At 53.6% G+C, this 16004-nt stretch overlaps 1 protein-coding gene across 1 annotated transcript in view; it reads right to left on the reverse strand.

Annotated features, from left to right (window-relative positions):
- The window catches only part of LOC129815601 (dnaJ homolog subfamily C member 11), a 42635-nt gene that overhangs the window by 25624 nt on the left and 1007 nt on the right, over nt 1-16004 (reverse strand). The window contains exons 2-8 of the mRNA XM_055869561.1: nt 15626-15755; nt 15434-15507; nt 8286-8387; nt 8026-8154; nt 7744-7866; nt 7553-7626; nt 7275-7464 (exon numbers count right to left, since the gene is read on the reverse strand). Coding sequence (XP_055725536.1) covers nt 7275-7464; nt 7553-7626; nt 7744-7866; nt 8026-8154; nt 8286-8387; nt 15434-15507; nt 15626-15755 — 822 coding nt within the window. The remainder of the gene's footprint in view (nt 1-7274; nt 7465-7552; nt 7627-7743; nt 7867-8025; nt 8155-8285; nt 8388-15433; nt 15508-15625; nt 15756-16004) is intronic.

Here is a 16004-nt window from a genome sequence, read left to right on the forward strand (position 1 = left end):
GAGAGGAAACAAGGTGAGGAGTGAGGGACACCTAGCTAGAGGGGGAGAGGAAGCAAGGTGAGGAGTGAGGGACACCCAGCTAGAGGGGGAGATGAAACAAGGTGAGGTGTGAGGGACACCCAGCTAGAGCGGGAGGAAACAAGGTGAGGTGTGAGGGACACCCAGCTATAGAGGAAGGATACAAGGTGAGGAGTGAGGGACACCCAGCTAGAGGGGGAGAGGAAACAAGGTGAGGAGTGAGGGACATCCAGCTAGAGGGAGAGGAAACACGGTGAGGTGTGAGGGACACCCAGCTAGAGGGGGAGGAAACAAGGTGAGGTGTGAGGGACACCCATCTAGAGGGGGAGGAAACAAGGTGAGGAGTGAGGTACACCCAGCTGGAGGGAGAGGAAACAAGGTGAGGAGTGAGGGACCCCCAGCTAGAGGGGGAGATGAAACAAGGTGAGGAGTAAGGGACACCCAGCTAGAGGGGGATATGAAACAAGGTGAGGAGTGAGGGACACCCAGCTAGAGGGGGAGAGGTAACAAGGTGAGGAGAGAGGGACACCCAGCTAGATGGGGTGAGGAGTGAGGGACACCCAGCTAGAGGGGGAGAGGAAACAAGGTGAGGAGTAAGGGACACCCAGCTAGAGGGGGATATGAAACAAGGTGGGGAGTGAGGGCCACCCAGCTAGAGGGGGTGAGGAGTGAGGAACACCCAGCTAGAGGAGAAGAGGAAACAAGGTGAGGAGCGAGGGACACCCAGCTAGAGGGGGAGAGGAAACAAGGTGAGGAGTGAGGGACACCCAGCTGGAGGGGGAGATGAAACAAGGTGAGGAGTGAGGGACACCCAGCTAGAGGGGGAGAGGAAACAAGGTGAGGATTGAGGGACACCCAGCTAGAGGGGGAGAGAAAACAAGGTGAGGAGTGAGGGAAACCCAGCTAGAGGGGGAGGAAACAAGGTGAGGTGTGAGGGACACCCAGCTAGAGCGGGAGGAAACAAGGTGAGGTGTGAGGGACACCCAGCTATAGAGGAAGGATACAAGGTGAGGAGTGAGGGACACCCAGCTAGAGGGGGAGAGGAAACAAGGTGAGGAGTGAGGGACATCCAGCTAGAGGGAGAGGAAACACGGTGAGGTGTGAGGGACACCCAGCTAGAGGGGGAGGAAACAAGGTGAGGTGTGAGGGACACCCATCTAGAGGGGGAGGAAACAAGGTGAGGAGTGAGGTACACCCAGCTGGAGGGAGAGGAAACAAGGTGAGGAGTGAGGGACCCCCAGCTAGAGGGGGAGATGAAACAAGGTGAGGAGTAAGGGACACCCAGCTAGAGGGGGATATGAAACAAGGTGAGGAGTGAGGGACACCCAGCTAGAGGGGGAGAGGTAACAAGGTGAGGAGAGAGGGACACCCAGCTAGATGGGGTGAGGAGTGAGGGACACCCAGCTAGAGGGGGAGAGGAAACAAGGTGAGGAGTAAGGGACACCCAGCTAGAGGGGGATATGAAACAAGGTGGGGAGTGAGGGCCACCCAGCTAGAGGGGGTGAGGAGTGAGGAACACCCAGCTAGAGGAGAAGAGGAAACAAGGTGAGGAGCGAGGGACACCCAGCTAGAGGGGGAGAGGAAACAAGGTGAGGAGTGAGGGACACCCAGCTAGAGGGGGAGATGAAACAAGGTGAGGAGTGAGGGACACCCAGCTAGAGGGGGAGAGGAAACAAGGTGAGGATTGAGGGACACCTAGCTAGAGGGGGAGAGGAAACAAGGTGAGGAGTGAGGGAAACCCAGCTAGAGGGGGAGGAAACAAGGTGAGGTGTGAGGCATACCCAGCTAGAGGGGAAGGAAACAAGGTGAGGTGTGAGGGATACCCAGCTAGAGGGGGAGAGGAAACAAGGTGAGGAGTGAGGGACACCTAGCTAGCTGGGGAGAGGAAACAAGGTGAGGAGTGAGGGACACCCAGCTAGAGGGGGAGATGAAACAAGGTGAGGAGTGAGGGACACCCAGCTAGAGGGGGAGAGGAAACAAGGTGAGGAGTGAGGGACACCCAGCTAGAGGGGGAGAGGAAACAAGGTGAGGAGTGAGGGAAACCCAGCTAGAGGGGGAGGAAACAAGGTGAGGTGTGAGGGACACCCAGCTAGAGGGGGAGGAAACAAGGTGAGGTGTGAGGGACACCCAGCTATAGAGGAAGGATACAAGGTGAGGAGTGAGGGACACCCAGCTAGAGGGGGAGAGGAAACAAGGTGAGGAGTGAGGGACATCCAGCTAGAGGGAGGGGAAACACGGTGAGGTGTGAGGGACACCCAGCTAGAGGGGGAGGAAACAAGGTGAGGTGTGAGGGACACCCATCTAGAGGGAGAGGAAACAAGGTGAGGAGTGAGGGACACCCAGCTATAAGGAGAGGAAACAAGGTGAGGTGTGAGGGACACCCAGCTATAAGGAGAGGAAACAAGGTGAGGTGTGAGGGACAACCAAGTAGAGGGGGAGGAAACAAGGTGAGGTGTGAGGGACAACCAGCTAGAGGGGGAGAGGAAACAAGGTGAGGAGTGAGGGACACCCAGCTAAAGGGATAGGAAACAAGGTGAGGAGTGAGGGACACCCAGCTATAAGGAGAGGAAACAAGGTGAGGTGTGAGGGACAACCAGCTAGAGGGGGAGGAAACAAGGTGAGGTGTGAGGGACACCCAGCTAGAGGGGGAGAAAACAAGGTGAGGAGTGAGGGACACCCAGCTAAAGGGAGAGGAAACAAGGTGAGGAGTGAGGGACACCCAGCTATAAGGAGAGGAAACAAGGTGAGGTGTGAGGGACAACCAGCTAGAGGGGGAGAGGAAACAAGGTGAGGAGTGAGGGACACCCAGCTATTCGGGGAGGAAATAATGTGAGGAGTGAGGGACCCCCAGCTAGAGGGGGAGATGAAACAAGGTGAGGAGTAAGGGACACCCAGCTAGAGGGGGATATGAAACAAGGTGAGGAGTGAGGGACACCCAGCTAGAGGGGGAGAGGTAACAAGGTGAGGAGAGAGGGACACCCAGCTAGATGGGGTGAGGAGTGAGGGACACCCAGCTAGAGGGGGAGAGGAAACAAGGTGAGGAGTAAGGGACACCCAGCTAGAGGGGGATATGAAACAAGGTGAGGAGTGAGGGACACCCAGCTAGAGGGGGAGAGGAAACAAGGTGAGGAGTAAGGGACACCCAGCTAGAGGGGGATATGAAACAAGGTGAGGAGTGAGGGACACCCAGCTAGATGGGGTGAGGAGTGAGGGACACCCAGCCGGAGGGGGAGAGGTAACAAGGTGAGGAGTGAGGGACACCCAGCTAGAGGGGGAGAGGTAACAAGGTGAGGAGTGAGGGATACCCAGCCAGAGGGGGAGAGGTAACAAGGTGAGGAGTGAGGGACACCCAGCTAGAGGGGGAGAGGAAACAAGGTGAGGAGTGAGGGAAACCCAGCTAGAGGGGGATATGAAACAAGGTGAGGAGTGAGGGACACCCAGCTAGAGGGGGAGGAAACAAGGTGAGGAGTGAGGGACACCCAGCTAGAGGGGGAGATGAAACAAGGTGAGGAGTGAGGGACACCCAGCTAGAGGGGGAGAGGAAGCAAGGTGAGGAGTGAGGGACACCTAGCTAGAGGTCGAGATGAAACAAGGTGAGGAGTGAGGGACACCCAGCCAGAGGGGGAGAGGTAACAAGGTGAGGAGTGAGGGATACCCAGCCAGAGGGGGAGAAGTAAAAAGGTGAGGAGTGAGGGACACCCAGCTAGAGGGGGAGAGGAAACAAGGTGAGGAGTGAGGGAAACCCAGCTAGAGGGGGAGGAAACAAGGTGAGGTGTGAGGGACACCCAGCTATAGAGGAACGATACAAGGTGAGGAGTGAGGGACACCCAGCTAGAGGGGGAGAGGAAACAAGGTGAGGAGTGAGGGACATCCAGCTAGAGGGAGAGGAAACACGGTGAGGTGTGAGGGACACCCAGCTAGAGGGGGAGGAAACAAGGTGAGGTGTGAGGGACACCCATCTAGAGGGGGAGGAAACAAGGTGAGGAATGAGGGACACACAGCTAGAGGGAGAGGAAACAAGGTGAGGAATGAGGGACACCCAGCTAAAGGGGGAGAAAACAAGGTGAGGAGTGAGGGACACCCAGCTATAAGGAGAGGAAACAAGGTGAGGTGTGAGGGACAACCAGCTAGAGGGGGAGGAAACAAGGTGAGGTGTGAGGGACAACCAGCTAGAGGGGGAGAGGAAACAAGGTGAGGAGTGAGGGACACCCAGCTAAAGGGATAGGAAACAAGGTGAGGAGTGAGGGACAACCAGCTGGAGGGAGAGGAAACAAGGTGAGGAGTGAGGGACCCCCAGCTAGAGGGGGAGAGGAAACAAGGTGAGGAGTGAGGGACACACAGCTAGAGGGGGTGAGGAGTGAGGAACACCCAGCTAGAGGGGGTGAGGAGTGAGGGACACCCAGCTAGAGGGGGAGAGGAAACAATGTGAGGAGATAGGGACACCCAGCTAGATGGGGTGAGGAAAAAAGGTGAGGAGTGAGGGACACCCAGCTAGAGGGGGAGAAGAAACAAGGTGATGAGTGAAGGACACCCAGCTAGAGGGGGAGAGGAAACAAGGTGAGGAGTGAGGGACCACCAGCTAGAGTGGGTGAGGAAACAAGGTGAGGACTGAGGGACACCCAGCTAGAGGGTGTGAGGAGTGAGGGACACCCAGCTAGAGGGGGTGAGGAGTGAGGGACACCCAGCTAGAGGGGGAGAGGAAACAAGGTGAGGAGAGAGGGACATCCAGCTAGATGGGGTGAGGAGTGAGGGACACCCAGCTAGAGGGGAAGAGGAAACAAGGTGAGGAGTGAGGGATACCCAACTAGAGGGGGAGGAAACAAGGTGAGGTGTGAGGGACACCCAGCTAGAGGGGGAGGAAACAAGGTGAGGTGTGAGGGACACCCAGCTAGAGGGGGAGGAAACAAGGTGAGGTGTGAGGGACAACCCAGCTAGAGGGGGAGGAAACAAGGTGAGGTGTGAGGGACACCCAGCTAGAGGGGGAAGAAACAAGGTGAGGTGTGAGGGACACCCAGCTAGAGAGGGAGGATACAAGGTAAGGAGTGAGGGAAAACCCCAGCTAGAGTCGGAGAAGAAACAAGGTGAGGAGTGAGGGACGTCCAGCTAGAGGGGGAGGAAACAAGGTGAGGAGTGAGGGATACCCAGCTAGATGGGGGAGGAAACAAGGTGAGGAGTGAGGGACACCCAGCTAGAGGGGGAGAGGAAACAAGGTGAGGAGTGAGGGACACCCAACTAGAGGGGAGGAAACAAGGTGAGGCGTGAGGGACACCCAGCTAGAGAGGGAGGAAACAAGGTGAGGAGTGAGGGACACCCAGCTAGAGGGAGAGGAAACAAGGTGAGGAGTGAGGGACACCCAGCTAGAGGGAGAGGAAACAAGGTGAGGTGTGAGGGACACCCAGATAGAGGGGGAGGAAAACAAGGTGAGGTGTGAGGGACACCCAGCTAGAGGGGAGGAAACAAGGTGAGGAGTGAGGGACACCCAGCTAGATGGAGAGGAAACAAGGTGAGGAGTGAGGGACACCCAGCTAGAGGGAGAGGAAACAAGGTAAGGTGTGAGGGACACCCAGCTAGAGGGGGAGAGGAAACAAGGTGAGGAGTGAGGGACACCCAGCTAGAGGGGGAGGGGAAACAAGGTGAGGAGTGAGGGACACACAGCTAGAGGGGGAGAGAAAACAAGGTGAGGAGTGAGGGACACCCAGCTAAAGGGGGAGGAAACAAGGTGAGGATTGAGGGACACCCAATTAGAGGGAGAGGAAACAAGGTGAGGAGTGAGGGACACCCAGATAGAGGGAGAGGAAACAAGGTGAGGTGTTAGGGAAACCCAGCTAGAGGGGGAGGATACAAGGTGAGGTGTGAGGGACACCCAGCTAGAGGGGGAGGAAACAAGGTGAGGAGTGAGGGACACCCAGCCAGAGGGGGAGAGGAAACAAGGTGAGGAGTGAGGGACACCCAGCTAGAGGGGGAGAGGAAACAAGGTGAGGAGTGAGGGACACCCAGCTAGAGGGGGAGAGGAAACAAGGTGAGGAGTGAGGGACACCCAGCTAGAAGGGGTGAGGAGTGAGGGACACCCAACTAGAGGGGGAGAGGAAACAAGGTGAGGAGTGAGGGCAACCCAGCTAGAGGGGGTGAGGAGTGAGGAACACCCAGATATAGAGGAAGGATACAAGGTGAGGAGTGAGGGACACCCAGCTAGAGGGGAAGAGGAAACAAGGTGAGGAGTGAGGGATACCCAGCTAGAGGGGGTGAGGAAACAAGGTGAGGGGTGAGGGATACCCAGCTAGAGGGGGAGAGGAGACAAGGTGAGGAGTGAGGGACACCCAGCTAGAGGGGGTGAGGAGTGAGGGACACCCAGCTAGAGGGGGAGAGGTAACAAGGTGAGGAGAGAGGGACACCCAGCTAGATGGGGTGAGGAGTGAGGGACACCCAACTAGAGGGGGAGGAAAAAAGGTGAGGTGTGAGGGACACCCAGCTAGAGGGGGAGGAAACAAGGTGAGGATTGAGGGACACCCAGCTAGAGGGGGAGAGGAAACAAGGTGAGGAGTGAGGGACACCCAGCAAGAGGGGGAGAGGAAACAAGGTGAGGAGTGAGGGACACCCAACTAGAGGGGGAGGAAAAAAGGTGAGGTGTGAGGGACACCCAGCTAGAGGGGGAGGAAACAAGGTGAGGAGCGAGGGACACCCAGCTAGAGGGAGAGGAAACAAGGTGAGGAGTGAGGGACACCCAGCTAGAGGGGGAGAGGAAACAAGGTGAGGAGTGAGGGACACCCAGCTAGAGGGGGAGGAAACAAGGTGAGGTGTGAGGGACACCCAGCTAGAGGGGGAGGAAACAAGGTGAGGAGTGAGGGACACCCAGCTAGAGGGGGAGGAAACAAGGTGAGGAGTGAGGGACACCCAGCTAGAGGGGGTGAGGAGTGAGGAACACCCAGCTAGAGGGGGTGAGGAAACAAGGTGAGGGGTGAGGGCACAGAAGAACATGGTTGGTCATCCTACCAGCCCTAAAACCCACCTCAACATATTCCCAATTGCACAGGTGTGTGTCTGTGTGTGTCTGCTTGTGTCGTGTGCGTGCGTGCACATGTGTGTGTGTGCACATGTGTGTGTTTACGTGTGTGTGTGTGTGTGTGTGTGTGTGTGTGTGTGTGTGTGTGTGTGTGTGTGTGTGTGTGTGTGTGTGTGTGTGTGTGTGTGTGTGTGTGTGTGTGTGTGTGTGTGTGTTTGTGTGTGTGTGTGTGTGTGTGTGTGTGTAGGTAGTGTACCTGCAGTGCCAGGGTGAAGTGGCTGGTCTTGGTGTCTCGGACCACACTAGTGGTCATAGAGCTGTGCGGTCCCCATCGCCACTGCAGGTAACCCATCGTGTTCTGGTCTAGGTGACGAGCTGTCATTAAAGAACAGCTGGGACGCACGCCACGGGGAGAGAACTGCATACCACACTGAGCAGTCAGGAAACTAACAAACAGAGAGAGGGAGATGACTAGCATTACAATTGTTGTAGTGTAAAGAGGGCCATATCCTCTCCCCTCGATTGGCCACTCACCATCGTGGAGTCAGGTTACGGAACACCTTCATCCCAAACAGAGGTCCCAGTATGTCCCCTGCACCAAACTCCAACTACACACACACAGAGAAAAAATCACAAGCAGACAGAGAATGAAACACAGACACGTCAGTCAATATCCTTCCTGTGTTCTCTCAGAAACAAGGGAGATAAAATGTGTGTGTGTGTACCTCTCCCCAGCCCTTGGCAGAGGTGACACGGCGGACAGTCATGGTGATGTTGCCTCCTCCGTTGCCGTTGTGTGTGGAGAGAGAGCCAGACAGCATTGCAGTGTCAGAGTTAGTCAACGGAGCCTACACACACGCCCACATACACAGGTAAGCACATGGGAAACACATAAGCATAACACACGTTAATGTATCACAATGGACCTTTTTAGCTAGTGTGTGTGTGTCTGTGTATGTGTGTGACCAACAAGGAATCAGACCACGTGTACGGGTGTGTGTGTGTACCTCTATAGACTGGGAGATGTGCATCCTGTTGATCTCAATGTGAGGGAATCCTCCTCCAGGCATCTCCTCAAAGTCCTCATCATAGCGATCAAACAGGTCTGTGGCATCTACTCCCACGCTAATGGTACCCTGAACACACAGAGACATGAGAACACAAACATAGCGTTCTGATAGTCCACTTCACACGGAGAAAGTCTGTAGATATCACCCTGCCGTGGATATTTCTGTAAGAGGCTCAGGGAAGAAGCGTGTGTATGTACCTTGGGGTTGGTCCTCTGTTGTAGCCTCCTCTCCTCTCTCTCTCGCTGCAGCCGCTCATACTCCTCACGGATCTCTACTGGGGTCCTCTTCCTCTCCACAATCTCCACACACATGAACACACGCACGCACACACGCTCCTCAGTTATCATCTCAGTTACTATTGTGTCATTACTACTTAAGTAGTAATGTGTGTGTACTTAAAATGTGGCGCCGGACAGCATTTTAGTTTAGCGGACATTTTGACCCATATGCATTGGGTGCGTAACCTGGTTATGGCGTCCATCCCCGGTGCTCAGAATGACAGAGATCACATTTTGATTATGGTAATTCCTCTTAACAGAACATGCAACTCAGAGGATGCAATGGTGTGTGTCCTTCTTACTGAATTCTGATGTGCACTTTGAAGATGTTAGAATAACTGTCCACATTTACTTTTCCTCCGCCAATAAGATGAAAGGAAAAAGGAACAGCAAAATCACTTGCCTATGTCAATCTACTATCCCCCATAGTAGAAAAGTTGACCTATTCTATCGGTCAGCTTGTTGTTCTGTGCGAGAAATAAATAGCCTATTCCCAACAGACTCTGGGACAGTTGTTGAATGACAAATCCCAAATTCATACAACCAGTACATCAAAATCATATTGATCATATTACTCCAGTGCTAGCTTCTCTACACTGGCTTCCTGTTAAGGCAAGGGCTGATTTCAAGGTTTTACTGTTAACCTATAAAGCGTTACATGGGCTTGCTCCTACCTATCTTTCCGAGTTGGTCCTGCCGTACATACCTACATGTACGCTACGGTCACAAGACGCAGGCCTCCTAATTGTCCCTAGAATTTCTAAGCAAACAGCTGGAGGCAGGGCTTTCTCCTATAGATCTCCATTTTTATGGAATGGTCTGCCTACCTATGTGAGAGGCGCAGACTCGGTCTCAACCTTTAAGTCTTTACTGCAACGAACCGCCCTTGCTGTCTCTGCCTGGCCGGTTCCCCTCTCTCCACTGGGATTCTCTGCCTCTTATCCTATTACAGGGGCTGAGTCACTGGCTTACTGGTGCTCTTTCATGTCGTCCCTAGGAGCGGTGCGTCACTTGAGTGGGTTGAGTTACTGACGTGATCTTCCTGTCTGGGTTGGCGCCCCCCTTGGGTTGTGCTGTGGTGGAGATCTTTGTGGGCTATACTCGGCCTTGTCTCAGGATTGTAAGTTGGTGGTTGAAGATATCCCTCTAGTGGTGCGGGGGCTGTGCTTTGGCAAAGTGGGTGGGGTTATATCCTTCCTGTTTGGCCCTGTCCGGGGGTATCATCGGATGGGGCCACAGTGTCTCCTGACCCCTCCTGTCTCAGCCTCCAGTATTTATGCTGCAGTAGTTTATGTGTCGGCGGGCTAGGGTCAGTTGGTTAAATCTGGAGTACTTCTCCTGTCTTATCCGGTGTCCTGTGTGAATTTAAGTGTGCTCTCTCTAATTCTCTCCTTCTCTCTTTCTTTCTCTCTCTCGGAGGACCTGAGCCCTAGGACCATGCGTCAGGACTACCGGGCATGATGACTCCTCGCTGTCCCCAGTCCACCTGGCATTGCTGCTGTTCCAGTTTCAACTGTTCTGCCTGTGGCTATGGAACCCTGACCTGTCCACCGGATGTGCTACCTGTCACAGACCTGCTGTTTTCAACTCTCTAGAGACCGCAGGAGCGGTAGAGATACTCGGCTATGAAAAGCCAACTGACATTTACTCCTGATTATTATTTGACCATGCTGGTCATTTATGAACATTTGAACATCTTGGCCATGTTCTGTTATAATCTCCACCCGGCACAGCCAGAAGAGGACTGGCCACCCCTCATAGCCTGTTTCCTCTCTAGGTTTCTTCCTAGGTTTTGGCCTTTCTAGGGAGTTTTTCCTAGCCACCGTGCTTCTACACCTGCATTGCTTGCTGTTTGGGGTTTTAGGCTGGGTTTCTGTACAGCACTTTGAGATATTAGCTGATGTACGAAGGGCTATATAAATACATTTGATTTCATCAAAATAACTTTAAAAAGCTTTGAGGCTGATGCAACGTTTATCTTAAAACGTTGATCAAGTATTATTTCTTCACATTATAGTTTTGCAGCAATGCGTACACAGCACTAGGCTACTTCAGAATGTTCATTCCATAATGCAATTAACGGGAAAACGCTGTTGTCAAAAGCGCACTGCACATACGAGCGATTTCATGTTACAGAGATGAAAAGATCCATTCGAAATGTAGAAAGATTGGAGATCTAAAGATGCAACAACTAGCATGGATTGCTAATATGACTAGGATTGTGCCTTTGGCTACTAGAGAATGAAAGAAAAATGATTTGAAAACCAATAAAAACATGAGAGAAATAGCCTACTTGTTTCAATGGCATATGGAAGAATTTATAAAATAATTGCCACACAATTAAGTATATGTTTTCAAAATGCATACTGCCTCCAGCTCACATTGCAAAGTGGTGTGTGACACGTTGAAGTCTTCCTGCCGTTGCCTAAACACTTGAAAGATGAACGGGAAGTGCACTTGAATTACCAGTTGAGAAAGAAAAATAGCTATTTTTTATTGTGTCCATCAAAACAGTTTACCACGCGATTGAATGTTGTCACGTTCCTGACCTGTTTTCTGTTGTTTTGTATGTGTGTGATGGTCAGGGCGTGAGTTTTGGGTGGGCAGTCTATGTTTTCCGTTTCTATGTTGGTTTTGGGTTGCCTGGTATGGCTCTTAATTAGAGGCAGGTGTTTTGCGTTTTCCTCTAATTGAGAGTCATATTAAGGTAGGAGGTTCTCACTGTTTGTTTGTGGGTGATTGTCGCTGTGTCTGTGTATTTTGCACCACACGGTACTGTCTCGTCTCGTTCGTTCGGTAGTTCCTGTTTATTGTGTTCCTCGTTTCATGTAAGTTCATAGTTTAGGTCTGTCTAGTTCGTTTTGTTATTTTGTAAATCATTCAAGTGTATTTCGTTTCGTGTTTTTCCGTCTTGTCATTAAAACATTATGTATTCATCACCCGCTGCGCCTTGGTCAACTCACTCACCGAAAGAGAGCCGTTACAGAATCACCAAACCCAGATCAAGCAGCGGGTTAACGGACAGCAACGACAGCAGCAGCGCGAGAAGGAGGAATGGACTTGGGAGGATGTTTTGGACGGGAAAGGTTGCTACACATGGGAGGAGATCCTGGCTGGAAGGGATTGCCTCCCATGGGAACAGCTGGAGGCACTGAGGAGAGCAGAGGCAACCGGAGAAGGGAACCGGAGTTATGAGGGGACACGTCTAGCACGGAAGCCCGAAAAGCCCGTGAGTACCACCCAAAAATTTCTTGTGGGGGGGGGGGGGGGGGCTAAGAGGTAGTGGGCCAAGGGCAGGTAGGAGACCTGCGCCCACTTCCCAGGCTAACCGTGGAGAGCGGGAGTACGGGCAGACACCATGTTACGCAGTAGAGCGCACAGTGTCTCCTGTACGGGTGCATAGCCCAGTGCGGGTTATTCCACCTCCCCGCACTGGTAGGGCTAGATTGGGCATTGAGCCAAATGTCATGAGGCCGGCCCTACATATCTGGCCACCAGTACGTCTCCTTGGGCCGGCTTACATGGCACCAGCCTTACGCATGGTGTCCCCGGTTCGCCAACACAGCCCAGTGCGGGTTATTCCACCTCCCCGCACTGGACGGGCTACGGGGAGCATGCAACCATGTAAGGTTGGGCAGGCTCAGTGCTCAAGGGAGCCAGTACGCCTACACGGTCCGGAATTTCCGGCGCTACCTCCTCGCCCCAGCCCAGTACCACCAGTGCCTACACCACGCACCAGGCTTCCAGTGCATTTTAAGAGCCCTGTTCCTCCTCCACGCACTCTCCCTATGGTGCGTGTCTCCAGCCCAGTGCCTCCAGTTCCGGCACCACGCACTAAGCCATCTGTGCGTCTCCAGAGCCCTGTACGCACTGTTCCTTCTCCCCGCACTCGCCCTGAGGTGCGTGCCCTCAGCCCGGTACCTCCAGTTCCGGTACCACGCACCAGGCCTATAGTGCGCTTCGAGAGGTCAGTGTGCCCTGTCCTTGCTCCCCGCACTAGCCTTGAAGTGCGTGCCGTCATCCCGGTACCTCCAGTTCCGGCACCACGCACCAGGCCTACTGTGCGCCTCAGCAGGGCAGAGTCGGCTGTCTGCCCTACGCCTTCTGCACTTCCTGTCTGCCCAGCTCCGTCTGAGCCATCTGTCTGCCCAGCGCCGTCTGAGCCATCTGTCTGCCCAGCGCCGTCTGAGCCATCTGTCTGCCCAGCGCCGTCTGAGCCATCTGTCTGCCCAGCGCCGTCTGAGCCATCTGTCTGCCCAGCGCCGTCTGAGCCATCTGTCTGCCCAGCGCCGTCTGAGCCATCTGTCTGCCCAGCGCCGTCTGAGCCATCCGTCTGCCCAGCGCCGTCTGAGCCATCCGTCTGCCCAGCGCCGTCTGAGCCATCCGTCTGCCCAGCGCCGTCTGAGCCATCCGTCTGCCCAGCGCCGTCTGAGCCATCCGTCTGCCCAGCGCCGTCTGAGCCGTCCGTCTGCCCAGCGCCTTCTGAGCCATCCGTCTGCCCAGCGCCTTCTGAGCCATCCGTCTGCCATGAGCCATTAGAGCCGCCCGTCTGTCCCGAGCCATTAGAGCCGTCCGTCAGTCAGGAGCCGCTAGAGCCGTCCGTCAGTCAGGAGCCGCCAGAGCCGCCAGCCAGTCAGGAGCCGCCAGAGACGCCAGCCAGTCAGGAGCCGCCAGAGACGCCAGCCAGTCAGGAGCCGCCAGAGACGCCAGCCAGTCAGGAGCCGCCAGAGACGCCAGCCAGTCAGGAGCCGCCAGAGACGCCAGCCAGTCAGGAGCCGCCAGAGACGCCAGCCAGTCAGGAGCTGCCAGAGACGCCAGACAGTCCGGAGCTGCCAGAGACGCCAGACAGTCAGGAGCTGCCAGAGCTGCCCTCCGGTCATGAGCTGCCCTTCAGTCATGAGCTGCCCTTCAGTCATGAGCTGCCCTACAGTCATGAGCTGCCCTACAGTCATGAGCTGCCCTACAGTCATGAGCTGCCCTACAGTCATGAGCTGCCCTACAGTCATGAGCTGCCCTACAGTCATGAGCTGCCCTACAGTCATGAGCTGCCACTCAGTCCGGAGCTGCCACTCAGCCCGGAGCTGCCAGAGTCCCTCAGCCCGGAGCTGCCAGAGTCCCTCAGCCCGGAGCTGCCAGTCCCTCAGCCCGGAGCTGCCAGAGTCCCTCAGCCCGGACCTGCCAGAGTCCCTCAGCCCGGACCTGCCAGAGTCCCTCAGCCCGGACCTGCCAGAGTCCCTCAGCCCGGACCTGCCAGAGTCCCTCAGCCAGGACCTGCCAGAGTCCCTCAGCCAGGACCTGCCAGAGTCCCTCAGCCAGGACCTGCCAGAGTCCCTCAGCCAGGACCTGCCAGAGTCCCTCAGCCAGGACCTGCCAGAGTCCCTCAGCCAGGACCTGCCAGAGTCCCTCAGCCAGGACCTGCCAGAGTCCCTCAGCCAGGACCTGCCAGAGTCCCTCAGCCAGGACCTGCCAGAGTCCCTTATCCCGGTGCTGCCCCTTATCCCGGTGCTGCCCCTTCATTTAGGTGGTTTTAGTTGGAGGGTGGTCATTGGGAGGGGAATACAGAAGCGGGGAGTGACTATGGTGGTGTGGGGACAGCGTCCGGAGCCTGAGCCACCACCGTGGTCAGATGCCCACCCAGACCCTCCCCTGGACTTTGTGCTGGTGCGCCCGGCGTTCGCACCTTGAGGGGGGGGTTCTGTCACGTTCCTGACCTGTTTTCTGTTGTTTTGTATGTGTGTGATGGTCAGGGCGTGGGTTTTGGGTGGGCAGTCTATGTTTTCCGTTTCTATGTTGGTTTTGGGTTGCCTGGTATGGCTCTTAATTAGAGACAGGTGTTTTGCGTTTTCCTCTAATTGAGAGTCATATTAAGGTAGGAGGTTCTCACTGTTTGTTTGTGGGTGATTGTCGCTGTGTCTGTGTATTTTGCACCACACGGTACTGTCTCGTCTCGTTCGTTCGGTCGTTCCTGTTTATTGTGTTCCTCGTTTCATGTAAGTTCATAGTTTAGGTCTGTCTAGTTTGTTTTGTTATTTTGTAAATCATTCAAGTGTATTTCGTTTCGTGTTTTTCCGTCTTGTCATTAAAACATTATGTATTCATCACCCGCTGCGCCTTGGTCAACTCACTCACCGAAAGAGAGCCGTTACAAATGTAGAATTGTTGAACAATGATTGGGCTTATTAAAGCACGTTTCACTCAGGAGCTGTAGCAGGAGCTCTCGCACTGTCTGACAGATTTTCCGCTCAAACTAGGCTCTGTATCTGTGCACCGTACACGTGTGATAAATAAGAATCATAACGACTATTGAAAATACACACGCGCAATTTAATTCCACTTAATTATGTAAATGAACCTATGGACTGATAAGCATGACTGTTCAAATGTATTTACACCGACTAGTATTCACATCAATTAATAGGCTAAAAAGCATTATTTTGCAATTGGATTTTTTTATTCTCCCGGACAATTGCCAATTGTATTTATCAACATTTCCTTTTTTGGGGGGGGGGGACGGGGGACAAAAGCCGGCTTCTTTTTATAAGAAACATTAATGCATTGAAAATCTCAAATTGTTTGCATAGTCAACTTACACTCAGCTCTGACACACACACTTACCCCACCAAACATGCCACCAGGGGTCTTTTCACAGTCCCCAAATCCAGAACAAATTCAAGGAAGCATACAGTATTATATAGAGCCATTATTGCATGGAACTCCGTTCTATCTCATATTGCTCAAATGAACAGCAAACCTAGTTCCAAAAAACATATAAAGCAACTCCTCGCGACACAACACCTCTCCCCTACTTGACTTAGATAGTTTGTGTTTATGTATTGATATGTAGACTACGTGTGCCATTTTTATTTGATTTGAATTGATGTAGTTCTGTCCTTGAGCAGTTCTTGTCTATTAATGTTCTGTATTATGTCATGTTTCATGTTTTGTGTGGACCCCAGGAGGAGTAGCTGCTGCTTTCGCAACAGCTAATGGGGATCCTAACAAAATACCCAAAATGCAAAATATTACCAGCTAACAGAAACCCTGACACACACATATGCTGAACATACCTCCCAGCCCTCCACCTCCAGGCCTTTCTTCCCAAAGATGTCATAGATGGCCCTGGACTGAGGATCACTCAACACTGTACAGAGACAAGGGAGTGAAAAAGAGAGAGAGAGGTTTATACTCTCATTTAACAGTCCAATTAAATGACAAGCAGCTTGTCAAGAAGAATCAGTGACAGGGAGTGCACTGCTTACCCTCATAGGCTTGGTGCACCTGGTTAAATAGCTGCTCTGCCTGACTCTTCAGCTCTGGGTCTCTGTGTTTGTCTGGGTGGTAGAGCATACACAACCTCCTATAGGAGGCCTTCAGCTCATCCTGAGTGGCCTGGGGAGAAGGGGGGGGGGGGGAGGGGGGACAGAGAGAGAAAGATTACAATATAGATTTCTGCAGACATAGCCTAATGCATGCATACTCCAACCACACAAGCCATAGGCTATTTACTCTGCTGCCACATGGCAAGAGGTACCGGTGCATCAAGTCTGACACCAATAGGCTCTTGAACAGCTTTTATTGCCAAGCAATATGACTGATAAATAGCTAACAAAATAGCAACATGGACTATCGGAGTTTACC

The sequence above is a fragment of the Salvelinus fontinalis genome, chromosome 18 (genome assembly GCF_029448725.1).
Source record: "Salvelinus fontinalis isolate EN_2023a chromosome 18, ASM2944872v1, whole genome shotgun sequence".
Taxonomy (NCBI): Eukaryota; Metazoa; Chordata; class Actinopteri; order Salmoniformes; family Salmonidae; genus Salvelinus; species Salvelinus fontinalis.